The sequence below is a fragment of the Pelmatolapia mariae genome, linkage group LG17, assembly GCF_036321145.2.
Source record: "Pelmatolapia mariae isolate MD_Pm_ZW linkage group LG17, Pm_UMD_F_2, whole genome shotgun sequence".
NCBI lineage: Eukaryota > Metazoa > Chordata > Actinopteri > Cichliformes > Cichlidae > Pelmatolapia > Pelmatolapia mariae.
In genome coordinates, this window is record NC_086242.1 from 1,323,039 (window position 1) to 1,350,203 (window position 27,165).

Genomic DNA, 27,165 nt, shown 5'->3' on the forward strand with positions numbered 1-27,165 from the left:
ATTTGTCTGATGGTAAACTGGAACCAGTGGCTTAGATATACCTTCTTCTCTCCCCCCGAGAGTGTGACGGGATCAGAGGCAGATATCTTCAGGCTAACTGGAAGGTAATTAAATGGCAGCAGACTGGGCCATGCTGTTTCAGGCATCCGTATGAAATGATCATGGTGGGGCTGTTGCCATAACATTGTGATTTTTAAAAAAAAATGCAGAAATTTGTGAACAATAAAACAATAAATGCCCAGATAATATTCATTTAAGAGTTCCTGCTACTGAAAAAAGGACAATACACTGTTTCTCTGTCCTTCAGTGATCCCAGTAATCTGTTACAGAACGTCTTCAAACATGTTTTATCTACCTGAGGAGCGAGCGATGTATCTTCTTGAATTGAAATGTCACATAGACGAAAAGAGACAAGCGGGGTTCATGTTGGGACGGTGCAGCAGGGAGTAAATGCAGCCTGCAGCAGAGTTAACATAAAATCATTCTGGAGTCTATTGCCAAGTGAATTTATAAAGCATCTGTTACATTAATCAGGTCGCTTTTACAGCATGAGATGATGCGCCAAAACTGCCAAATATAGAAAAGGTTTCGATGGAAAACAACGGGCCTTGGAAAATACATCATTTGTTTGGTTTTTTTTTTAAATATGTCTTCCCTTCCATGCTGTGCGTGCAAATATTTTTATCAGTGATGTGTAATTTGTCTGAGGGTAAATTGACCCCACAATGTCAGTCAAAAGACACTTGTCAGGTTTCATTACCCATAATTGTGAAACAGGGGCATCATCAGTAGTGGCTTACAGCAGTGGATAACCTTGAAAGGACTCATTAATGTCCACTCACCAACCTTGCAGTTATCCGTCCAAGGCACCATGTTACTTTGTTATTATGGAAAGCTGTCTGCGTTTGTTCTGCAGCGCAATCACGCAAAGAAAGAAAGCATGCTTCACCACCCATATACACACAGAAGTATATGTATGGACAAACGTTTTTGTTAATGGCTACAGAAATATCTGCTGGTAGTTTTCATGTAGGGCAGCACGCTGGTTAGCACTGTTGTCTCACAGCAAGAAGGTCCTGGGTTCAATGCCACCACAGACCTGTCCAGGGTGTCATCTCCCTCTTGACCTAAGACATAGGGGTTAGGCTCTACGACCCTGACAAAAGTGGATGGATGAGTTCTTTAATGGTTTTAATAGAAAGCTAATTGTAGTCCCAAGAAATATATGTACATAAAACATGTTGCATGTTTACCCCCATGCTATAGCAGAGGCTACAAAAACATGGCCTCTGTTTATCGGTGTGACACTGAATAATAAAGCTCCAGTAGGTCACCACTTTTTCATTCATTATTTTTTTAAGTTTGTGTTTTTTTTGTGTGTGTGTTTTTCTAACAGTGGACTTGTACCTCCGTGTAGTGGCAGCTTTCAAACAGCAGAGGCGCTGCATGAGCCGGTGGGTCGGAGTTACGTGACGGTCACATTGGTGGCACGTGACCAGGGACCGATGAGGAAGTAAAACACATTTCTGTGCAGCAACATGGAGAGAGGCTGGATTTGGACAGTGTAGATAACATGAACAGGGAAAGGCGCATTGGCGTTTCTTTCCTTACACAGTGTCAAAGTTGTTCTCTTAATAAAAGCCTCTCCCTGCTTGTAACTCGCAGATGGTTGTTCGCAGAAGCATGCTTTGCAAAAACTACCCGAGTAAAGCGTTTGTCAGCAGACTCGTTCTTCTCTGTTTCCACTTGAATAAACGACTCGTAACGATGTCGATGCCAAAGCTGTCGGGAGAAAGCTCAGAGCCACCGGCGAACAGCGGCGCGTCACAGATCGACGAAGGCACGACAGCAGCAGACGTCAGCGACGCGGGGGGCGAAAACGACCCCTCCTCCGCGGGAAAGTTCACAGAGGGCGAAATGGCCATCCACAGAATCCATAGACAAGCGTGTGCGGTAAGATGCATCACAGAGACAGCCAATCGTGTCATGTAGCACAATCGGACCGCAGATCCACGGGTGATTAATTACACGCGCTTTACAGAGAAATGATGATAATTCTGGGACTGGACGAACTGCAGAACCCACGCAGACCAAGAACGGCAGAGTAACAGTTGCAAAAATGGTTACAAAGTACAAAGTACAAGTTTAGAATGTGCGTGTTGTATGTGACAGGTAATCAGCACCGGATGGAATAATATGTTAAGTGAGTGTTGTAGCAGCTGATAATCTATAAACGTTTTGTCTCTGTTAAATGGGCTAAGTTAAGATTAAAGCACCGGCTTGGACGCCCTTTTGCCTTTGGAACTGTCTACATTCTTCGTGGCACAGATTCAACCTGTTCCTCGGAGATTCTGGTCCCTGTTGACAGGATAGCTTCACGCAGTCACTGCAGATTTGTTGGCTGCACATCCTTAATGTGGCTCTCCTGTTGCACCACATCCTAAAGGTGCCCTGTTGGACTGAGATCTGGTGACTGTGGAGTTGTTTGAGCACAGTGAACTCATTGTTCTGTTCAAGCTTTGAGCTGTGCGACACGGCACGCCATTCTGCTCGAAGGAGACACTGCAAGACGAATACACTGGTCATAAAGGGAGGGACATGGTCAGCAGCAGTAATGGGATAGGCTGTGGCGTTTACAGCGTTACACCTGAACCACTTAGATAAGGCAGAATGGATGTTTGTGCCAAATTCCGACCCCACGATCTGAATTGCACAGCAGAAATCAAGAATGATCATTATTCCAATCTTCCCGTTGTCACCAAAAATTCTTCAAAGTCACTTAAATCAACCTGATGTCCAGTTTCTAATTCAGCGGGTCATCTCGACCATATCTACACACCTTAAATCGCGTGGTTTATATTTATAACTGTTGGACAGTCCTGGGCGTTTGTTGTACTTTTCATTTCACGATGCTCCAGATGTTTCCAACTGGTGAAAGGTCTGGACCCGGTCAGCTCAGGACCTAGCCTCTTCTTCTATGAGGCTTTTGAACTGAGCACTCAAATTTCATTCATGGTCTGACAAAAGATTCCTGCTTTCCCTCAAAGTAGGAAACTGTCACCTGCCATCCGCAAATGCAGGTGTCCAGAAAAGACGGCAGCGTTTCTGGATCATGTTCGCTTATATCTTGTTGTTTGCGGCTTTCACCTGCGTTTGTGGGCGGCAGGTTGAACTGTGTTCACAGACTGAGGGACAGAAGATATTATTGATTTTCAGCGCTGTACCTTGTGCACAGAGATTTCTCCAGATTCTCCAAATATTCTGATATTATGCACTGCAGATGATGAGATATTCACTGTTTTCGGCGTTATTCTGAAAATGTTTCACAATTTGTAAACATAGGTTTCTGCAGATTGATGAACCTCTGCCCATCTTTAATTCTGAGAAACTCTGCCTCTCTAAGACGCTCTTTTTATACCCACTCATGTTACTGAGCTGGTGCCAGCTGACCTGATTACTGATAAAATGTTGTTTCTTTTTAGTTCCTCTTACTTTTCAGGCTCCAACATTTTTGTTGGAACTAGGTTTTTTATTAGTCTTTTCTCTTAAACACAGTAACAAGTTAAAATATGCAATTGTCCAAAATGATGTCAATAATCTGGAACAATACCAGATTAATGTTTTAAAACTGGCCACCGTGTGTTAACAGCATGATAACCTGGCAGCTATGATGCATCTCCAGGGCCTTCCTGTTCCCAGGGCGGTGCCCCCAACCCTCCTCCACGTCCCCCGAGCCCTTAACCAAGTGACATTTAGGAAGATAAAACCACTAATGATAATTTTTGACTCAGTCTTTCCATTCTAACCCGAGATAAACATCTTAATTATTTTGCAGTGAAAGTGTAGGTATTGGAAAGAGGTGCAAAACAGCGCCTGAACGTAGGAGGTGTCTGTGTCCACCTGTTATTGCTGTGAACTTTCACATAGAGGAGAATACCTGCCCGCTGCCCCAAAGAAATGATGCTGATTGTTTGTGCTAGATCCATCATATTCACCAAATCTCACTTGCTCTTCCATGGAGCAGAACCAGCGAGCTGTGCTGATGACAGCGGTGAATAGGTGTCATCCGCATGCCTTTAGGCTTATCTGTTGTAAATATTGTGCTTCGGAGTGTGGATGAAGTTGAGGCAAGTTGGCCGCGACCTGAGGAGAGCGGTAGGGCCTGGGTGGGAAGAGTACAATACAGAGGGGGCCCAGCTATGCCAGCTTCACTATGTGGCCTTGCAATGGCATGTGAAATGACAAGCCGTGTCACCAAAGGGCCTGGGGCCTTTTTCCCTTTGTGGCCTGTCAAAGCTCACCAACTAGTGGCTCTCAGTTTGAAACAGACTGAGAGATGACATTTTGGAACTTCCTAAGGGATGGCAGAGGAGTTGAGGGTTTTTCCACTTACAGAAGGTGTTTTTGTGCCTGTGCACGACGAATAACTGCACCAAATAAAACAACGACTGTCTGTAAAGTCGATTTTTCACCATCCTGAAAATTGTCAGAATGACGTGCAGATTGCAGGGCTACCAGCGGATTAGTCATAGCGTATTCTCACCTACTGAATTGCATGCTAATTAATTAGTAATATCTTAAGAATGAGGGTGTCTTACATCTGTTTCTATGCTCAGAGGTCACCCAGTCCTTCTTCTCCTTGAACCACAGCAATCTGTCTCTGTATACGTTCTTAGGCACTATTTTTCTTGCAGGCGTCTTTGTGTTTGGGTGAGTATATGTATCGTATGTATTTCTGTGTGCACGGTTCACATCCCGCCACATGTGTTTGTGTGTCACTCTAATTGAATGATAATATCTTCATTATGCTCAGGCAAAGAAGCAGATGTACGTTGACCCTTCCAGCGGGTATAAGGTGTTCACAGAGTATGCCCACCTTCAGAGAGGGAAGTGCTGCGGCAGCGCGTGCAGACACGTGAGCTCTTTGTTTTTACTGGTTTTTCTCCCTGTTTTTGTCCTCTGCCGTGTTTTTCCCACCCTGTACGTTTGATCCTGTCTGTTTCCAACGGTAACCGACCTCATTTGTAAACCGTGGTTCTGCCAGAGCAGTTTTGACCAACGCTCGTCATTTATTTTCAGCACAAAACATGAAACAAAAGCAGGTTTGGTGGGTTGGAGCTTCCATGGTGTTGAAAAGGATGAGCTAACAGGGCTAATGACGCTGTGTGTTAGTTTGCAGGCTGCTTTCTGTACGTGCACATGGATGGAACGAAATAGAAATAAAACGAAATAGATGGTCCAGTACGTTGCATCAAAATATGTAAGGGCACAAACATAGTAAGTATGTAAACTGTCTTTATAATAGCACCTTTCAAGATAAGGATCACAAAGTGCTGCACACCAACAATCAACAAAAAACACAACAGCCTATACAAAGAATGATCGAGCTGCTCTTTACATGTTTTAAACAGTTAGTGCGGTCTATAGTCTCCTTCGGTCTTCAGGCTAGAGTGAAGAACCACCGACAGGCTTTGGTGCCACGACGTCAAAGACCTGCTCGTTTTATATGGATGCACGGCATCACTACAATAATCAGAGCTCTGATCACCAAGCTCGAGGACCGAGGAGCCTCACGGTCGCATTTTGGACAGCGAGTGAGACCAATGCACGCTGAATGAGTCCAGTCCTGAGGAAACAAAGGCATCATAATAATCATTCCTGACCGTTCAGCTGAGATGGCAACAATCACAGCAGTAAATATGGTTAAGATCAAATTCTAGGTTTGACTCTGTGATACAGACTTGAGACATGTGAGCGTGACATTAACAGAAAGGCTCATCTGCTCAGAGTTTGGGGATAGATCTGTTTTCTCAGCATCATTTCTGACCTCTGCTGGTTTAAAGTTTCCAGACTGAGGATCGGTGATGGTGAAACGCAAAGCTGAGTGGTTCATCCGTGTGTAACAAACCAAATACACAGACGTGTTGTGGGTTTTCTGACGGTGTCGGCCCCGCTCTGCTCATATCTGCTTCGCTCTGTCCCACTGAGTCTCGTTTGTCCACTCTCCATCCTTGCTCTGGGTTTTGCTTTCGCCCCGTCCCATCCCATTCCGTCTTCCCCCCTGTCCTTATCCGACTCGGTCCCGTCCTTTTTTTCCTTTGCTCTATCTGCTTCTCATGTGTCGTTCTCAGTGTGACTAAAGCTCTGCTCCACATGCAGCTGTTAACCAGCGCTTATTTATCTCTCGTCTCCCCCAGTGTCCATATGGCCAAGTCAACGTGAAGGACCCCGCCACGAAGAAGCGGTTCAATTCCCTGTTTTACGTATAGACCTAACAGACTCGTGCCAAGGTAACGCGTTAGAAGCCTGTTTGGAATGGAACCCACCACACGTTGCTTGTCTTCTGCCTGTCGTTATTTGGACTACTTGAGTCATTTTTTTCTTTTAGCCGTGTAATAAATGATGAAATATGGGTAGTGTCTGTGCAATACCTATCTCTTATGAATCACAACTATTCTTAGGATTATTTTCATTCTGGCAAAATGGGAAAGGAGGAGAACGGATTTGTTCACTAGACCCTCATGCAAAACAGTCTTTTATCACATTTTTGTTTTGTTCTGTTTTGCAGATACTTGTTTTTTCCTCTCAGTGTCCAGTGAAATGCCTTTGAGCCTCATTTTTTCTTTTCTCTTCAAGAGTATTTAATATTTTGTAGTATTCTGCTCTTCTGATGCATTTACAAGGGTTGTGGGAGTATGGAGATGAAAAACTGAGAGTGCATTTTAGATCTTCGCCCTCCAGATAAAGGGCATATAAGCGAAAGTAACTGTAAGATAGTCAGATGGAGTCTTGTGCTCTTTTGCTTCGCATCGCTTGTTATTTTTTTTCCTCTCCCAAACGTACGACTGCATGAATATTAGCATCATTTACACACCACAAGTGCTTGACTGAACTGTCTACCTTTGACTGAGATACTGTGTTGTTAAAAATAGGAAGGTGCCAGGGGTCAGCCCTCACACTTGGCTGCGCTGCTTTTACACCACTTGATGGAATCAGGCTGTTAGCAAACATGCCACGGACATCAACAGCAGCCCTCCCCACCGGACTTGCAGCTCAGCCTCCTGGCAACACTCGGCTACAGTGCAGCTCCCCGCGGCTGCTCTCCTGAGCCGCAGCCTAATGAACTCCTGGGCCCTCTCATCCCAGGACTGCAATAGATCAGCTCGGCGCTCACCAGCTCGCTTAGACGCACACATGCACAGGCAGGCTCGCTCCATCGCTACACTGCGTGGCTCCTAATAGGCCAATATAGAATAAAGGTTGCACTTGACCGCGCGCTTCGTAGCCCTGAGTGATAGCGCTAGGTAAGGTCGTATAGAACTACCCATGCCGTGGAAAGATGTGGCGCTTGATTTGCGAGTGCATGTGGGTAGGCGGCGTGATGCCTCCGGGCGCTTGCCATAAACCCAACGCGCACACTCGTCCTTCTCCGCCCGATTGGGCAAACGGCATCGCCATGAGAGGATGTGTCTTTTCCTCAGCAGGTGGGTCCCAAAGGCAAGTGCTTAGCGATCGGAGCAAAGCCCTGTGAGCGGCTACAAGGAGATCGGTGATCCCGACAGTGCTGGGGAGGACAGGTTCTGGGGACGCGTCGTCAGGCGGGATGAGAGGCGAGTTTATTTGGTGTTATTCTAAACCGAGGCAGCGGAGCGTGCGGCAGCAACATTTCTACAGCGGGACGGCGAAGGTGTCACACTCATCAAGTACCTGGGCCCGCTTGCCTGCCGCGGCTCTGCCGGTTTTGCCTAGGGACTCGTCTGTCACATTAAAGTAGATGCATTGCCATTCAGGGCCTCGGCGGTCCCGCAGCCTGACCATGAAATAGGCCAACTTTCATGTCTGCCTCATCCCTCCACGTCTTCCCAATCCAGTGATGGCACAGTTTGAATTTTTTTCCCCTCCATCATCTTCCAGCCTAGCAGTTTGTGACTGAGACACAAACAGCACAGCACACCTTCCACAGATTAGCAGAGAAATGCACTCCATTTACTAATTCATCCTTAATTCATTAGCGGATTGATTGAGTAGCCTGTGAAGTGCACTGGGACAATGAGAGAGAGCATTCAACTAGTTTCTGTGTTTAATCATTGAACCGAATTAATTTATCTAAAGTTGATTAAAGTCCCGCCTTTTATTTGGGTTGTCTCTGGGTTATGCTGCACCACCATCATTTTCTCTTTTACCCACAGTGCACATGTGCTCCCAGCAGCCAGTTAGACACGTGAGGCGTCTCTTTCAGGCGTTTTGGACTGAACATGTCCGACCCTCAGCTGGAGCATATGCTGTACTGGAGCAGAGTGGCAGCTATACGCCGTGTGCCTTTCTGCAGGATGATGGCACTAGCTGCAGAGAAAGAGCGAGCTGTCCAGTTTGGATCTGTGACCAGACGTGCTCCAGTCACAACCAGTTGACAGGCCAAGCAGCAGCCCCCACCGCCCCACCCCCATCGCACCCCATCTCAAACGGGCACAGCAGCCCCGCGGCCAGTGGCCCCGACCACAGTCGGTTACAGCGTCTCCATCACTGCTGGCCAGAGCAGCCAGGAACTGACACAAGGTTGGCGGGGAAAAAAACTTAAGTGTCAGCCATATGATGGCTGAAAGGAACATCAGTCTCAGCAATTGGCCAGGCACCGCTCAGTATGCCTGCCTGCCTGCCTGCGTGTGTGTGTGTGTGTGTGTGTGTGTGTCTTGATATTGAAGCAGCATTTGAGCAGCCCCTACATCAACGTCTGGTCGTTCTACACAGACAATGTCAGCTCGCCTCGGGGCAGCAGCCTCCACAGTGGTCATATGGACAACCACATCCCTGTGGTAGAATTAGTGATAAAAAACACACATGGCCACTGAGTGACAGTCAGCGCACCAGATTCCTTTGGACAGACAGGGCTGCAAATAGCACAGAGGAGCAGTTTCTCCCTCAGACCGCAACTGGTGGTCAGGCTCATGCCAGGCCAAGCCGCGGTCGCCAGATGAGCCCAGATAAAAGGAGAGTCGGGGGCAGTCAAAGGCACTTAAGCGCCCAAGGAGCACTTTGGCCTGTTTATTTCCCTCCTGGTTTTGCATCGCCGCAGTCGTTTGTGATTTCTCGTCTGCGCTTTGGACCCGACCTGTCGCCGCTTTCTTTAGCTGTCACGCCGTCTAACCTCCAGCTCGCTTCACATTACGCCGTCTTCTGACTCTCTGTCCTCGCTCACTGAAGTAGAAAGACGGCGCTTGTTTGACAGCAAAACGATATTTACTAACCCTCTCCTCGCAAACGCTGCTCTGCCCCATAAGGTTATGTAGTGATAAATAACATCCATCTATTATGTTTCCATGTCCTTTCTAGTGTGTCCAGATACGGACTAATACACGCACCATTCCCCAGAAGGATACCGTGTCCCCAGAGGTGCTGGGGGTGGGTGGGGTGCATGTAGTGGTAGCTGTTCTGGAGGCAGGGAGGGGAGGCAGGCAGCAGTTGGTGTGCAGAGAGCAGCGGCTCAGGCTGGCTAGTTAAGAGCTTCTCTTTCCTATCCTCCATCTGCCAGGGACCGGGGTTGTGATTTGAGCTCCAGCAGAGCAGAGCAGGGAGGAGATCGAAGGAGGGGTGGATGGCGAGAGGGAGGGAGGGAGGGGAGGGGGGGGGGGAAGCGTTGCTTGGAAGAGACAGAAAAGGGAAAGTGGTAGAAGCAGGACGAGGCGGGGGAGAAATGACCAGCAGGAGGAGACGTGGAGATTCTCATATTATCCTCCGTGTCGTTATTTTCTTAAAATCGCCCTTTAGCATTTCGCATCTTTATGAGACGCCGCCGGGGGGGTGGGGGTGGGGGTGCGTTTCCCCCGTTTTGTGCATTTCTGATATGGCCTCTGCTTCAATAATTACAAAGTCACGTCCACTGTGTGTTTGTAAATATTTCCAGGATGTCTCACCATCCACCCACCCAGCCACCCACCCACCCAGGCTCATGTGACTGGGATACAGCTTTACAGTGCTTCACTCCTCCCTCTGTTCCTCCTCCTCCGCCTCACCCTCTCCCTTCCCTTCCCACCCCTTTCCTTCATTCTGTCAGCGTTTAGCCCGTGGTTCCCTGCACCTCACTGGATCCTGGGAGAGCCTTCCCACCGCCTCCTCCTCTTCCTTGCTTCTCTCCTACTCCTCGCCTCCACCACCTCTCCTACGCTCCTTTTCTGGCCATGCTTTGGGAGTGACTGAGAGCTCCCTCTGTGAGACTGAGTGTCACTTGAGGTGACCCAGAAATGATAACTCCAGATGAACCCTGGATGTGTGGTAATCTAACCACCGTGCCCTACAGCAGAGAGGAGCCAGGCACTCGGGGAGGTGCGGGGGTGGGGGGGGACAGCCAGGCGACCTGCTTGGCGCTGTAGCCGCGGTTTCGCCGATTTAACCAAGCGCGCTGCAGCGCCTGTCTGGGTATCGTGCTCCTAGCACGCTGTGTGTGCGTTCCGTGTTGTGGTACGCTGTGAAATAGATCTCAGTGTTGTTGCATTATTGATGAGATACGCTGTGATGTCAACCCAGGCTGAAGGAGCAAAGCAAAATGACTGTTAGCAGTGTGGCACGTGATCATTTATGCGAGCGGTGCAGAGGTGTAATTAATTGTCACCCTTTGCTCCAGCCCCAGTGCTCGTTCACACAATATTCTATTCACTCGTAGTCAATTGAAACGAGTCCATCCGCGCTCGGCGCGCCGCTCCGTGGGGAGCACGAGCACGTTTGGGTTATCCTGTTGTTTTTCTGGATGACCTCCCTTTCTCGTGTTAAAGATGAACGCGCACTTCAGGAGCAGCTAAGTGCTCTTTAAACGGGTTTGCATTCTCTTACCGGTGTTACCGTTTAATGGACGATTGTCAGTTTGCATTTCAGGTGGAGAATAATAAGAAAGTAAGTGGGGGAAGAGAAAGCTCACGCTCCTTGTATTTACCTCGTAAATTGAGAAAATACGGTCTCATTAAGAGAGAGACACAACCAAACCATCCTCAAAACATAAACACCATTAATATTTACTAAAATCTTGACATTATTAATTATTGGTGAATTTTTCATCAGCGTTTCTTTTTTTCATTAGATGTTGCAACACAAGGCCACACAAGGCAAGTGTGTAAGTCTGCTTCCTGGCTGAACAGACTTATTATTGCTTTGAATTTTTATGAAGTTTGTCAGCTCAGTTCCTCGGAAAAGGATCCGGGCGTGCAGTGTGCCACACTTTATAGCAAATATGAACCACAGAACGGGCTTATCTTGATTTTTTTTTTGTCGTCTTATTTGTGTTTTTAATGAAATGCATCAATAAAATTAGACTAAAAAGTGTGGTAGGAGTCACGTGTCGTCTTGTATTAATGGATCTAAACCCTCCTGAGGTCGCACATTTTTATTATTCGTTTGTCGTCACGAAAATATGAAATCAAGGAAGTCAGAGAAGGGGGGAGGCGGGGGGGAACAAAAAAACTGCGACCTTTCCTAATAGGCAACCCTCCGCTGTTTTGGTCCAGTACCCACATGATTAAAATGCGCACAATTCGTCAATTAATGAGCACTTTTATTTTGAAAATGGCTTCGATTTGGTATTTGGTTATTCAATACCAAAACATTTTTCCCCTCCAGGCGTGTGTTGCTGCGCTCCCTATCTTTGTCAGATTTGATTGATCCAGTTTGACTTTACACCCTAATTATTTATTCACACAAACCTCTCCAGCCAGTGAGACTGTAACCGTGCTCAGCTCACTTCAGTCTCCTATAATACGATCGGTGTGTGTATATATATTTAAAAATAAAAGGTAAAGAAGCTATGATGCATTTTGGGATTATAACTGTTTAGGCCCAGATGTGCTTGGAGCCAGCTTTCATTTCTGATCTGTGCAAACGCTGGCTTATTCATATTAGGTGCGTAAAATGAATAATAATAATGATAACCATGCAGGAGCTGGATTCATTTACAGAACAGGCTAAGTTGGGGTGTTTAAAGGACAAATACATATTTAATTGCTGAAAAGTCCCTACATTTTATTTTATACAGTGATAGTTTTGTTTTTTTGTTTCATTTGGCGACCACCGACTTCACCACTTTAATTCAGAAGCACATCACAGATTATAACCTACATGCTGAGTAGGCCATTGGCTCATGGCTCCCCGTTTTCTGTGTGCTGCGGTGTGTTGAGGGCCGTCTGCCTACGAGAGAGGAATATTTAAATGTCTTGTGTTTTAATTGACGCCCGAACTAGAACTGTAAGCTCAGAAACGAGGAACAGCCCCCCATCTACCGGCAGCCTCTCCTCTGTCTCCTCTGCACACTGCGCACAGTCCGGAGCGGCTCAGTCTGCACGCTGCACAGGGATCTCACTCACACACTGCACAGCCGCAGGTAAGACTTTTTTCCATAGCTATTTATTCTTGAGGGCAACGCTAATAATAATAATAATAATAATAATAATGATAATGATAATATTAGTAACACAGAGAGGGCTTTGGGGGCAAAAAACGAAAGGAGAAGCGGGAGCGTGTGAAGCAATGCGCGACAGATCTGATGCGTGATAAAGACAGTGACATGGGTGATTTTGTCCAGGATAAAAGCGCAGATTTTATCGATCGATGTGTGTTTTTAAAAAAACTTACATATATTTTTTTCTTATTATTATTTTTTCTGTTTGCCTAAATCAGTCTTGATTATGCACATAAATAATAGATTGGAGTTTGCACGCCAGTAAAATCGTGCGAAACACAAATGTACGCGTTTTATGAAAATACAGGCAAAATGTCGCTGTGTGCGTGATTGTGATATTATTATTATTATTATTTTCATTTTCATTATGTATTTGACAAACGTCAGTGGCCCACTGAGCCGACTCTCGCCATGTCAAACAGAAATGCTGACACTGTGGATTTTTGTGCTTTATTGGTTTTCCAAAGCCATAAAAAAATTCAATTTATTAAAATAATAATAATAATAATAAATTAATCTTTAACTTGGATAAATCACTCTCGCTGACTAAAGCTGGAATGACACACAAAATCACTCAGTTTTATTTCCTACCGGTTTTTTTTAAAGACACTTTAAAAATACTGAAGGTGTAATAGATTTTTTAAAAAGATATTTCAAAATAAAAGTGACATTTTTTTTCGTTTTGTAAAAAAAATATACATATATATAGTTTGGTCAAAATCCGAAGTGAAATAAAAAGACAATCAGACAAATAAAAAGCTTCATGAATATATGTTTTAAATACAGAAAAAAAAAAAAACAAAATAAACCAAACAGCAGCTACAAAGACACCCCCCCTCGCCCCCCCCCTCGCCCCCCATCCCCTTGGTGTTCACTGACACATTGGTAAACGCTCTTCAGTCATATTAAATGTCACTGCTGGAGGCAACGAGCCACAACAGCGTTATTTATCGACATTAACGCTTTCATTAAAAAAACCAAATAATAATGATATTTTCTTTAAAAACTTCTTCATATTCAAAACACACCCTTTAGCCAGCGCCTAATTCGCAGAGAAGACGCAGAATGGCAGGAAAACTGCAGTTAAGATTAAAAATCGCACACAGAGCTGAGCTTATCGTTCCACTCGGGGCGTCTTTGTCCAGGTGAAATGAAATCCTCGTGTCCTTTTTGAGTGCCCCTTTTCCCCCACCACTCTGCGGCTGGTGCTGGGACACTGCAGAGCGCAAATGAGCGTTATGGGTTTGACAACAGCTGCACGTCCAGCCCGTCCAGGAGGGTTCAAGCCTCGTCTTATAGCGCTGCTATCAAGGGGCCTCCAATTAAAGCCAACACAACTTCGCTTGGTGCTCACGTGTGTGTGTGTGTGTGTGTGTGTGTGTGTGTGCGCGCGCGCGTGCGGTGAGGTGGATGGGTGGTGGGAGGTTCACGTGATAATGTAACACGTCTTGAGATGAAGCATCCACACCTGCAAACCTCCCCGAGCTTTGCTAAATCTATTAACGGGACTGATGTTTGTCTGTTGTTTATGAAAAATAATGCCGTCATCGATCTTACAAAGACCACAGCTCGCTGGCATGGATCCAGCTGGAAGGTCACGCGGCCAAAATCTCCAATTAATGAACGAATTAATTAAAAAAATATATAGTTTTGTTGTCACCAAGTCTGCACTGCATACTGGAAGCTGAGCGCGTTTTATTTCCTGGCTTTATTATTTGGGCAACAAAGCTTTCCACACCCTTTTAAAACTGACATAGATCGTTATTGCAGCCCCCACTGCGCCCTGCGTAAAGCAGACCATCTTTGGAGATAGGGATGGAATTTTAAAAAGCATGAATTTCTAAAAATATGCAATAGCTGGTTGAGGTTTCCCTGTGGCGACCACCAACTGGAGGTCTCTCTCTCATCTCGCCTTTACTTCCACGTTGCTTCTTATAAAGCCCGTAAGAAGAAAAGCAGAAAGAAAGAGAAAAACACAAACAAATGAAATGCGGAGACTACACAGTTCTCGGCTGCTGTCAGATCAACTCTCCAGCAGGTAAACAAGGTTTTGGCCTAATTCAGCAGACAGAGAAAAGACGAAGGGCCGCGTTAATGAATCCTTGACAGTGGATAATGACTGCTTCAAAAGAGCGTTTAAAAGAGGGAGAGAGAGATTTCTATACATGTAAGCATGTGCAACGAGCTGGAGTCTGTTCGGGTTATCTGAGTAAGGAGGCTGTCGTTACCTGGGATACATTTTATTCATTAATTAATTCAGTTTTTAATCAAATCTCATTCATTTGGGCTGAAAACAAATCACATTGTTTCAAAAATGTTCAATTGAATCTGTCCCCGCCCTCTAGCCTATCACTGATCACTGCCCCGCCCCAGACAGAATATTTATGTCACAAACACAAACACACTGTTGTGTGTGTGTGTGTGTGTGTGTTTTAGGGACCAAACCAAACACTCGGTCTGGTCCAGCTCACACTTCCCAAAAACTCTTCCAGTCTGATGATGAAGTTTTATTAGAAAGTGTCTTTAAACGACACCCCGTGAGACACGTGTTTATTCCCACTTGTGAGGCGTCCGGTGAAACCACAGAGGGCCTCAGTCGCCTGCTTTGGATGCATATGATTTCATAAATAAATCTAATATATTTGCACCAAATTTGTGCAGCTTACGTTCCCGTCGTCTCGCCTTTAAATGGCAGAACAAAAGTAATGAAAATGTCAATACCATAAAGCAGTGGTCCAGAATCGGGAGTTTTTGAGGGGAGAGTGACAGCTCTTTGTTGCTGAATAGAAATCAGCGGCGATGTAGGGAGAGAGAGAGAGATGGGGAGAGGGAGGGAGGGAGAGGGAGGGAGGGAGAGAGGAACTCCTCCTACCAAATTATTCAGACTGGGCCGGCTCTGCTCTCTTCACAAATAGGACACGGTTCTCAAATCCAGGCAGTCCCAACCTGACCTCCAAGCACCGAGGAACCCCGGACTGGGAAACTGGGAGAGAGAGAGAGAGAGAGAGAGAGCTCACCAAAAAGAAACAACAACACACAAAAAAACTTTGTGTCATTATTTTGGCCAGTGTTCACACTCCCTCCCCTCCTCCCTCCTCAAACTCCACCACTTCCACACCGGCCTGTCGCATCATTTGGACTATATGGTTTTTGTTTTTTTTTTGTTTTTTTTCCTGGAGGAGAGACATTCACAGGAAGAAGGAGAGCTCCTCCTGCCCCACTCATGCTGTAGTTTCTTCGTTTTGTCCTTTTTCTTCCCGTTGCTTCTGCTGAGGAGGTGATCTGAATCTCTGGGGTTGTGTCTATTTTTTTTCCTTCTTCTTCCTTGTGCCTCTTTTTAGAGCCTCAGAGCCCATTTGGATGCGCTGAGAGAGCGGGGCGCAGCGCTGCAGTGCATTATATGGAAGTTGTGGGCTGCAAGACAGAGGCAGGCAGTTGCACGTTGCGTCCAGGACCTGGAGCCATGCTTTTCCACGGGATCTCCGGGGATCACATCCAAGGAATCATGGAGGAGATGGAGAGAAGGTCGAAAACGGAGTCTCGCCTGGCGAAGGGCATGCAGCTGAACGGAAGAGAGTCGGTAAGAGCCAGGCCGAGCCGTGTGTGAAATAATGGCTAAAAAGTCGCGTTAATCTCCGTTACCGCAAGACCGAAAAACGGCACGTTGACGTGCCCGGAAACATGCAGTCATTTGGGTGGTAAGTAGGAGGCCAGTGAGGAGGATTCTCGTCTTTATCCATATTATTCTCTCGGATATGATAGATTTCATAGCAGCAGTGTTCTTTTAATGGCTGCGTCTTCTTCTTCTGCACAAAAATAATTGGCGTGAGCGACAGCTTTTAATTCTGGTGTCGTTATTTCTAAATATATTTAAAGCACCGCTTTAGTCTTCTCATCAAATACAACGAACATTAATGTCGGCGTATTATTTCTCTGACAGCGTTTTGCATTTTTCAGTTTCATATTTGCAAATAGAAGCTGACCTGATTTTTTTTAATTAAAAATTATTATTTTAAATTTATTCGAAGATGGATTTAATTTCAAAACACGAACATCATCTGTATTTTTCCTTCTCCTCGATGCTTAAATAAGTTCATACGTATAATAGGTAAATAGGCCTAATTCATAGATGGCGTTTGTTCCATAAGTAAGACATATTTGCACATTAAGCTGCTGTACCATAACTGAATGTTTCACAGGCAGCTTTCCAGATTTAAAAAAAAAAAAAAAGTTTAATTTTATGGCCAGCATTTCGTTTTTTTGCTTTTCTTCTTTTAAGCACAATGTTTTGACGATTTTCCCAGCAGTGGTTTGAAGCAGTCAGCTGCCATGAGCCTTGTTTTCCTTCTTTGTCCCAGACCATGCCTTCTATGAGCCCAGAGAAGCCAGCCCTGTGTGCCGGCTGTGGCGGCAAGATTTCGGATAGATACTACCTCCTGGCCGTGGACAAACAGTGGCACCTGCGGTGCCTCAAATGCTGTGAATGTAAACTAGCGCTGGAGTCGGAGCTAACGTGTTTTGCCAAGGATGGGAGTATCTATTGCAAGGAGGATTACTACAGGTAAGAAAACTGAAAGTTTAGCGTTTCAGTTTTACGGGCTTGCTCCTGAAATCGTTTGTCCCTCTTTCCCCTCTCTGTAACCTAAACCTAAATCTACTGACCCAGTTAGACAGTGACCTATTTATATATGATATTAGTTTCCAGCTCTTAAATAACCATTTTAGCAAACATTGTGAACAGTCAGCGTTAGCCCTTAATCAACAGGCTGTGGCAGGCCTCGGACTGAAAAACATCCCAGCTGTCACTAACGTGGGCTGCATGCTGTTAACCGGGAATAAGTTTTAACAGTGAAACAGTGCTTACTCTCTGTAGCTTGGTGTGTAATGCAAACACGGACTTAATGCATAAATCAGCTTCTTATCCAAACTCTTATTATTATTTAATTATTATTATATTAAAGTAATACGAGTGTAGCTCCAGAAAAACAGCTGGACAAAATGTCCTATCCTATATTCTTAACGCACATTTTTACGGCACTGCTTAGGCCGGGATGCTGTTAGTTACGCTCTGTAATTATTACATACCTGTGTAAGAAGTATGAGCTGACTCGCCCTTCTGATAGTGTTGCTGAACATATGCTTGTATTATTCGTGTGTCGGAGGCAATGCAAACGGACTAGCGTTCGTGGGTTTTATTGTCGAGGTTGTGTAGCGACTCTGAGCGCACTTGCACACACCCAGTTCTGGGCCAGATGTGGCTATCAGAATACAACCTCAAAGTATAGGCCTGCTTTAGTAATCCTGTGCAGGACGCTGGAGCCACGCTAAGGCGCATAGAGGCCGCTTAAACAAGGCAGGCCTTACTTTTAGCTCGTGACACTGCAGGTTATATTTTATTTTAGTTTTAGTGACCCCCCCCCTCTCTGTGCTGTTTGTCCACTCTGGTCTTTATGTATGAGGAGTCTTGACTGTGTGTCTGTTCCAGAAGGTTCTCCGTGCAGAGGTGCGCGCGTTGCCACCTCGGGATATCGGCCTCGGAGATGGTGATGCGAGCGCGCGACTCCGTGTACCACCTGAGCTGCTTCACGTGCACCACTTGCAACAAGACCCTGACCACGGGCGATCACTTCGGCATGAAGGACAGCCTAGTGTACTGCCGACTCCACTTCGAGACGCTGGTGCAGGGACCGGACTACCACCCCCAGCTCAACTTCGCCGAGCTGGCAGCCAAGGGAGGCGGCCTCACTCTACCCTACTTCAACGGCACCGGCACGGCACAGAAGGGAAGGCCGCGCAAGAGGAAGAGTCCGGCCATGGGGATAGATATACCGAGCTACAACACAGGTGAGACAGCTGAGCTGCTCGGAGCTTCATTTCACATCGAAAAAAACAACAACGACGACGATACAGACACGCTCACAATAAAAAATCCCCTTTTAGTTTTGGTGTGGAAGTAATCGCTCACATCTGCTTGAAGTTTTAGTGCATGGATGTTTCCAGCAGAGGAGGACAGTGAAACCAGGAAAAACATGCCGAGCTATAATGTTGTCATCACACACACAAAAAACTATGAAATTAAACATTAAGCAGATTCTCGCGTACATTAACGAAACACCAGTTTAGGAACCCTCCGCTGCATAGTGAGTGACTGAAATGATAAAGGCTGTCAAACGGTGCTGCCTTAATTCATCTTTTTCCTCTTTCCCTTTCTTTCCTAAAACAAACAAACAAAAAATCGGGTGAATCAGAAAAAATCCAGAGAAATCTCACAAATTCGGTTTTTTTTGATGGGCAGTTGCATTTTTGTTTCCATTACGGACAAAACTGTCGCTTTTTAGTTGTAGTCGGGCCCTTCAGTATCCCCTCTATAACACTCCTATTATTTCAATAAATGAAATGGATGCATTCGTAACGCAGTCCTTGTTGTAAATGCACGTGAACGTCTTGCACGGGCGCTCGGAGCTGCGGGCTAATTGATCCGTCCACGCGTCTTTTACGCACCGTTTCCGCCAACAGAATGATCGAAAGTTGACCTCGCCGCCAACCTGCTCATCGACTTTTATAATTAGAACGAATTTAGATCATAACACGTGAAAAACAATGCGTTTGAATGGAGTAAACGTAATATAGAAAAGAAATCGTGGACAAATAAACGTCCAAATATTCCGCGTGTGTTTCACTTTTATGGGAGGAACAAAAATAAATTAAAAAAACCGCTGGAAAGCGCAAATGAAGCCAGTGTTAAACGCAGGTTTCACGTAAAATCCTGCACTGGATCGTCGAATGTTATAACCCGACCCCCGGCCCTCCCTGCAGTGTCCCCATTTTGTTCTTGCTTTCTGCGAATTAGTGTGCGGTTGAGAAAGTTTGGCATTGTGCGCCAAGTTTCCTGTGTTCCTAGTGAATGGGTAGGAATAGGGGTAATCTGCGCGTTAATTGTTCTTAGTTAATTGAAGGTGACGTTGGAATCCCTGGCCTCCCGTGCGGCGGTCAGCACAGTTCTCAGGGACAGAGCAGCGCCGCGCAGAGGGGCCTGCTGCAGGGAGAGGCCAGGGGCTGAAAACACAGCACCGTACAGTCAGCGCTCCGGTTAAATGAGCTTTGGTTTGTTATTCCTAAACACAATTCTAGGGGATTATGCAAATTCCAGTTTCTCACTGATGCCCTAATAGGAAAAAAAAGCCATTGTAGTCCGTCATTTTGTTTCTGTAGTAAGAATAAGAGATTATTCTTATTCTGCCAAAGCGTTATAACAGAGGACAAGTTAAAATAAAATAGAAATAAAATCCACGCTCACAGAAAAAGGCCCAAAGCGCAGTTACAGTGATGTCCATGTGAACTAATTGGTATGCACCGCAGACACAATAAAAGTCCCAGAGGGAATATAATAGTGTTCATTTGGGACTCTTCAGCAGAAGAGAATCGAGTGGAAACACCATCAATTTTTAAAAGGATATTTTTGTTTTTAGCCACATGTAATTAATGTAAACGTTAAAATGTTAAAATGAGAGATTTTAGTTTATTTTTTAAAATTAAATTAAAACTGCATCAACTGAAATAAATATATATGCACATATATATTTATTTCAAAGCACTCTTTTTCCTCCACTGGGCTCTGCATTATGAACACACTTTTTATAGCATCACTCTGTTCGTGTTCATTTAAATGGCTGCACAGATCAGCAGGCTCTTATTCATAACAAATAGGAAGAGGTTTTGTTTGAGGTTTTTGTTCCTGCTTTTGCAGCACATCCATGTTTGTTTTCACCAGGGAAAGGTGTGTGAGTCTGCTGTGGATTCCACAGCAAAGCTGGTCTTGTTTGGATATAGAGACCCCTAGTGGGTAATATCTAGTTAAACACGAGCCAGTGAAGACTGGAACAGAAGAGCACAAATGTCAGTGATTGTTAGGTTAATGCTGGATATTCAAACATAATTAAAGCCTTTCACACGTATCAGCATCCCTGTTCTTCTTTTAAATGATGTGTAATTTAGCCAAAAAATGGAACCTTTGGCTCAACAGGACACACTTTATAATTTAGAAATCCTATATTTCTATATTTTTGCTGCTTTTGCAGCGACGTAAAAGATTCAGATATTTTAGACGTGCTTTCCTGAAAACACTTCTTTTATGTGAGGATCAAAATAAATACATTTTCATTGTATGTTTTTAGACAAAGTCTCATAAAGTCTGGGATAATAAAAAAAATCAAATTGTAATTGTGTTTGAAAAAAACCTTTTTTCTTGCAGTGACAAGCAACACTGCTGAGCAGCGTGTGCGTTTAATTTACTGGATCCGTTTTAAGTATTTTACACACTAAGCTACTGACAAATGAGGCCCATTAGGCCTATTAGTCTTTGCAAACACAAGCAGAAATAATTTAGCCCCGTCCCAGCGTACAGTTAAAATTCATCATTTTGCTGTTTTTTGTTTCAGATCTGCTCACGCAGACACGAGCCACACACCGGGGTTTATTTTCCTTTTAGCCGGTTCAGTCAGCTTCTCGGCTTGTTGAGGATTTTAATTGTTATCAGCACTTTGACGATACGCCGTGACGACACAGAACAGCTGTTTCTGCCTTAGCCTGTCAGTGGAAATCTTTTGTCTCTTTTTTCATTAGCGTCAGTTGGAAATCTTTGGAATGAAGCTGTTTTCTTATCTTTATAGCGGTGCTAGTGGCCTGGGGCACAGTGCAAATGAAGTCTGACACAGAGGGCTGTTTATCCAAATGTAAACTGACCTGCCAAAGTTTCTTTTTTAAAGCCCGCCTCACGCTCTGCCCTCTCTTCAGGCTGTAACGAGAACGACACCGATCACTTGGACCGGGACCAGCAGGCCTACCCTCCGACGCAGAAGACCAAACGCATGCGGACCTCCTTCAAGCACCATCAGCTGCGGACAATGAAATCCTACTTCGCCATCAACCACAACCCCGATGCCAAGGACTTAAAGCAGCTGGCCCAGAAAACAGGCCTCACTAAGAGAGTCCTACAGGTAAGCAGAGAGTCATTGCTCCTACTAAAGTCGTTCACCCCACGTGTGTGTCTGCACGCCACTCCTCCTTCTCATTGACACCAAAGTGATCATTGATGTCGTCATCTTTTTTTAGTTTTGCTTTCTTTTGTTGGTCCATTCAGTCATTAGATGTATATCCAAGGGGTTTATCTGGAATTTGTAGATGTTGTTTCTTTCTTTCTTTTTCTTTCTTTTGGAGGGAAAGAAAGGAGAAAGTAGTTAACTCTTATATTGCTAACTTTGTTAGTAGCCAGAGTGCACTTTTTACTTTAGAAGAGAGAAAAAAGGTGTAATGAAACTCTCACAGTTAAAAACAACCAAATCAAACAAATCAGTAAATTGTAGCATTTTGTTTTGATTTGCTATAAAAATCCACATACTTGTATTGAGTGTTCAGGACAGACTCCCTGGTTCATTGTTACCTTGCCCCTTAAGCCCCAACTAATGTATCATACAAAGATTCATATACTTGAGACAACTTTGATACAGTAACAGCTGTGATAACTTGACTTGTAAGCTAATGTACACATGATCTGATACTTTCTTTAAAAAAGAAAAGAAAGTTCCTTAAAGCACTAAAAGTAAAAGCCACATTGGGATTGGTTTGCAGGTTTGGTTCCAAAACGCAAGAGCCAAATTCAGAAGGAACGTTTTGCGACAGGAGAATGGAGGTGTTGATAAGGCTGATGGCACCTCACTCCCTCCGCCCTCATCCGACAGTGGGGCCCTGACCCCCCCCTCCAGCGCGGCCACACTAACAGACCTGACAAACCCCTCTATCACTGTAGTGACCTCCGTCACCTCTAGTTTGGACAGCCATGATTCGGGGAGCCCTTCGCAAACTACCTTGACAAACCTTTTCTAACAAGCTATCTCTAGCAGACTGATTCTGTTTGGGTTTGTTTTCCCTTTTTCTTTCTTTTACTTTTCTTTCTTTGTTTTCTTTCTTCAGTTTCACATTTTATTTTTTTAAAGTGACACCTTTAAGTCAAGCAGAGACAGCTCCTTGGAACACAAAGTGCTGCACTGTGCACGCAAACAAGAGCAACAAGAGCAACAAGCAGCAGCGACCGCATTAAGACACGAGGAAACCATTTTAATGTGTAGCATTTGAAACTGCAGATGCAGAGATTGACTCGGGATGGGACGTTTTTGGAGGCGAAGGCTTTAGGAAGGAGAAAAAAAGTTTGCCTGGAAAACTTAATTTGTACATTTGTCTTGAATTCTGGTTAAAGAAAAGAATGAAAACGAGCCCTCCCTAATTTATGGTTAATTGGTCAATTTTAAAATCCTACCGCTATTTTGCCCTCAGATTCCTGTACATGTATGCACTGTGTTCGCACTATCCGATTTAAATATTTTGTTTCTGTTTTGGACTCATTTGGGAAAAATAAACTTGTAGAATGTTCTGTATATGGGTAACTCCAGAAAACAGGCTTTAATTATTTCCGAATGTTTCGGTCTTAAAGACTGAGTTGGATGGAATCAGAGCTACACGTGAGAAAAAGAAGACGAAGGAGAAAAATGTGCAGATAGGAAACCGTAAGCATTTGATTCACAACTTTACTGTGACGAGGAGAGACAAGCAAATCCCTCAATCTGTACAGTGGTAACTGTTCAACGTGTGATGTCGTCACCTTTTCGACAATTAGAAACCGGCCAGAGAAATTCTGATTGGAGAGCAGTTAACGATTGTTTTCACGACAGAGCACTTTTTGGGTTTTTTGCCTTTTTTTTTTGTCGTTGTCTTGTTGGCCTCACAGATTAACCACGGATAAAAAGCCTAGTGAGCGTAGATCCACAGCTAAACTCGATTGCACAGTGACAATATACTGCCCAGTGAAAAGTGCATTATTGTTTTTATCATGTTGCTCAGGGTAACGATGTGATCTTGGGGAAAAAAGAACAGAGCAGGGCGAGGAGTGAAGCGGTCGCGACGTAGATTTGTAGAGCTGACATGAACATTCAAATGACCTCATATAGGTGGAGTCGTGAGAGGCAGCCAGCGGGAAATCGCTGTCCGTGTGTTCTCCTTTTCGGCCATATATTTCTGCTTTGTTTAACGACACTTGCCACTGAACAGACCAAAAAAAGGGAAAAAGAAAAAAACCCAACCACGTTTCTTCTGGCTGAAAGGTAGAGAGCGAGAGAAAAGGAAAGGGCGAGCAAATCTTCAATGGAGTCGACGCATTTCGTCGCGAGCGGGCGTCACGGTTTGTTCTGTCGGGGGGCAAAGGTGGCGCTCCCGATCTACTCGATGAAGTAGATGCCTAACTCAGTTCTTCTATGTGCCTTACGCTATAACTTGGGAGAAGTTTGTGAAATTCAGGATCTATGTGTTCTTTGTTAACTGATTCACATCCTTTTTGGCGCCTCACTAGTTTTGTACTGTTTTGCATCTTATCTCCGAAGATCTTTTTATGGTGTATCCTGTTAAAAAGGGGGCAGCGATGTCACAGAAAGCATTTGTGCACTCTTTCAGATATAGTTGGGTAATCCGAGAACCTTATATATTGATCTTCGTGTTAATAGTTGAGTACAGTAAGTGTTCTATCAAGATTGTCCATGTTTCCCTGTTTCTTGACAAAGATGGTGTATAGAAACTATTTCCCCTTAAATATTTATGGACCAAACGGTTGTTATATATCTTATTAAATTTGTGTGAATAAAAAAAAATACTTTGCTTTAAATGGGTTTTTATTTTTCATTACACTCGCCATTTTTCTGTTCTTTCTTGGATACAGTTTCTTTTTTTTTTTAGTTTTGTTTCTCACATCAACAAACGAGAAAGCATTCAGTTATTAATGACCAGTTAAACGTCCTCATTTTTGCCTCCATTTTTAATTTCTACTTCCTCTTTTATGATGTTTATGGTTTTAACGTAATGCCCCATGGATTTGCATCTAAACCCTGCAGTCGAAAATATGAAATTGCTTTTTAATGCATGAACATGGCTTTAAATTTTAAATTAAAGGAATGCTGCAAAGCATATATTGATTTCTATCTATATTCGTATATATATATATATTTATGCATAACATATTGGTAAACCTAAAATGAAGTAAGAGTAAATGCAGACCGCGTAAAGCCAGGTTGCTCTGTAGTTAATATATTCTTACTCTATCATTTCTTTCAGGGAGAACAAATCTTGGGGCATTACAGCCATACATCCCGACGTTTGAAAATTCCCTAAAGTATTAAGAGAAGGGGAAAACTTTGATGGGAATTCCTCACCATTGAAGACAAAGACAATATTAGCATAAGATTAGAGCGTAATGAGAGCGAAAGGGCAACCGACAGCAACAACAACATAAAAGATTAAAAACCCCAAACCTGTTTCAGTTGCAAATGTACAACAGGTGATTTTTGTTTTGCTTAAAGTTTGTCCATCAGCGGAGGAGACCCCCCCACCCCCAACCCCCCCACCATGTATGATATTTATGATGTGAAAGCAAATCTTTCTGTATTGGAGTGGTTCAATGCACAAAAGTGATAATAAAATGTAACATAGTATAGAGAAAGAGAAAAACAGAAGAGGCAGAACGTGATTCAACAGTGTGAAAGGAACAACACACACACACACCTGCACACACTACATGGTCTACACTCACACACGCACACACACGTGCGCGCGCGCTGCTGCCCCCGTGCACCTCATCCAAGAACCAGCTTGCTAAATAGAAGTTTTCTTTTGTCACGAGTGTCATTTGGTAAACACGCGGCCTCCTTGAAACTCGGCAGCAGCAGGATGCCCATCAAATATGATGAGTGTATGAAGAGGACTGCAGAGCTGGAGCTTTGCCATCTGGCTGCACCGAGGGAAGGAAGTGAAAAGGAAAAAGAAGAGATTCTCATTTTGCATGCACCTCGTCATCTTGTTAACATTTTTTTCCTTGAGATGTATATTATTATTATTTCCTTTGATTTACTGTATGATTTATTGTCAGCTGCAAAAATAAAGCATATGAAAATCAAGTCCCCGAAGCACATGCAGTACCTCACGTGGGAAAAAACACTCCAAATGTCACAGTGAGGACATTGATAGCACTGCTTCAAGCTCATTTGTTCCTGACATTCAGCTTGCTGTAAAGGGTGAAGCGTTGCTGCTTTCTTACCTCGTCGCTGTGGATATTTATGAAAGCGGCAGATCTCCAGAGTGTCTCGCAACATTCCTAAATATTTCGCTCGGACGCCTGAGATTCCTGCTTTTCATGTGTGTATATCTAAAAAAAGCCAAACCATATTTATGGTGTACTGCCGTTGTTTCAGCTCTATTTCAGTGATATAAAATGATTTATTCATTTGAACACGTGATTGTTTTTGTAATAAAGGATAAAAGCAACCACTCAACCTCATACTGACCAGTGTGATTTACGCCACATGAGATATCGTGTGGACCGTCTAATATAGGCAAGAATTCCACTTCATAGGTGTGCTGTGTGCGTACTTTGTGTAAAAGGAGGATACACACACACCATATAAAGAAGGTATGTTGTGGAAAGGGGGAAAAACATGCAGAAAGAAAAGAGGAGGAGGGGAGAGAGACTGGAGCCACATGGGGACCAGTAAACAGGCTGGTGTTGAATTCCAACAATGTGGAAAACAGCAAACACTTCAGTCAGTCCAAGAGGAAACCTCAGTCACTGGGGTGCCTGTGCTGCGCTGTGGCAGCGGGGCTGTGTTCCACGGGTCTGACGGGAGGACGGTGGGCGGGTTGACACCGCAGAGCTACAGGAAGCAGGGCTGGAGCAGAAACACAAACAAACACAGCCAGCCCCGCTCGGCGCTTGGAGCTGCAGGATAAAAATTCTGGACCAAATCGCGGCCCTGCCTCGACAAAAATTTCAGGGGTTTGCTGCTGGTGGCTGTGATGCATCTCATCGGTAATGTTTGTGTTTGTCAGAGCAGTGGCGGCGCTGCTCCGTCATCACGCAACATTAAAAGATGCACATGGAGAAAGGATATTTGCATGGAAATAAATATATAACAACAGTACACTGTAAGCATTTGTGCACTAAAAGTCTTTTTTTAAATCAGTGAATGGTTTTAGCTCCACTAAATTCAAATAAAATATCCTCATTCATGCAAAGGCAAGAACGAGGTTGTGCTCGCAGCAACAGGTGATGAATGCAGGCCCTACTCTGCCTTTCTTCCTTCTGTTAAATGACAGCTGTGTACTATGATGATAGAAAAACAACGCTGACAACAGTGTGTGCTTTCAGTCACACGGGGATTCGTTGAAATACTGTGGCTGATCCCGACATATGTGGCGGTCCAAAAAAAGGGGGGAAAAAAAGTTCATTTACAGATAAAGCAGATGGGTTTCTGCTCCGCATATAGCTCTTTAGTTTCAGTGTACATCCATCCATTTAATTCCACTTATCCAATTCAAGGTCACGGTGAGGCTGGAGCCTATCCCAGATGGTTGCAGGTTGGCCAGTCCAATCAGTCAATTCAACGTGGATCATGATGTCAATGCAAGAGTGCTTTGATCAAACACATGTAAAGCCACAGAGGCCATCGTGATTTTAGCTGTAAAAACCACCTGCAGAAATGCAACTTCCTGTGGTCAGAGGAGGCTCGTTGGATTTAAAAAACAACACAAAACATGCATTTGTGCAAATTTCGAAGGATTTGGTTTTTAACGTCGGCTTAAGCTTGTGACATTTGCAACCAAGGTTTGATATTTGATATGTCTGTCTGAAAAAT

The 27,165-nt window shown here is 44.4% G+C and overlaps 2 protein-coding genes across 5 annotated transcripts; both read left to right on the forward strand.

Annotated features, from left to right (window-relative positions):
* Positions 1-1,544: 1,544 nt before the first annotated feature.
* On the forward strand, positions 1,545-6,658 carry lg17h1orf53 (linkage group 17 C1orf53 homolog). The gene is made up of 3 exons (XM_063500661.1): positions 1,545-1,953; positions 4,814-4,915; positions 6,198-6,658. Exons 1-3 carry the CDS (start codon positions 1,666-1,668, stop codon positions 6,267-6,269), a joined length of 462 nt encoding a protein of 153 aa, XP_063356731.1. The 5' UTR covers positions 1,545-1,665; the 3' UTR covers positions 6,270-6,658.
* Positions 6,214-25,431, forward strand: lhx9 (LIM homeobox 9). 4 transcript variants are annotated; one of them, XM_063500657.1, is made up of 6 exons: positions 6,214-6,290; positions 15,781-16,019; positions 16,798-17,000; positions 17,925-18,283; positions 21,233-21,435; positions 22,067-24,134. In XM_063500657.1, exons 2-6 carry the CDS (start codon positions 15,840-15,842, stop codon positions 22,319-22,321), a joined length of 1,200 nt encoding a protein of 399 aa, XP_063356727.1. In that variant the 5' UTR covers positions 6,214-6,290; positions 15,781-15,839; the 3' UTR covers positions 22,322-24,134. The 4 variants fall into 4 exon arrangements, with proteins under 4 accessions (XP_063356727.1, XP_063356726.1, XP_063356728.1 ...); XM_063500656.1 differs by lacking the exon at positions 6,214-6,290 and adding an exon at positions 12,224-12,361; XM_063500658.1 differs by lacking the exon at positions 6,214-6,290 and having other exon boundaries at positions 15,336-16,019; positions 17,928-18,283.
* The last annotated feature ends 1,734 nt before the right edge of the window (positions 25,432-27,165 follow it).

Coding starts and splice junctions, on each gene's coding strand:
- lg17h1orf53 (XM_063500661.1), top strand. CDS start 1,666: ATGGTTGTTCGCAGAAGCATGCTTTGCAAAAACTACCCGAGTAAAGCG. Junction 1,954..4,813: donor TCCATAGACAAGCGTGTGCG/GTAAGATGCATC, acceptor CATTATGCTCAG/GCAAAGAAGCAGATGTACGT. Junction 4,916..6,197: donor GCGGCAGCGCGTGCAGACAC/GTGAGCTCTTTG, acceptor CGTCTCCCCCAG/TGTCCATATGGCCAAGTCAA.
- lhx9 (XM_063500657.1), top strand. CDS start 15,840: ATGGAAGTTGTGGGCTGCAAGACAGAGGCAGGCAGTTGCACGTTGCGT. Junction 17,001..17,924: donor TGCAAGGAGGATTACTACAG/GTAAGAAAACTG, acceptor TGTCTGTTCCAG/AAGGTTCTCCGTGCAGAGGT. Junction 21,436..22,066: donor TCACTAAGAGAGTCCTACAG/GTAAGCAGAGAG, acceptor ATTGGTTTGCAG/GTTTGGTTCCAAAACGCAAG.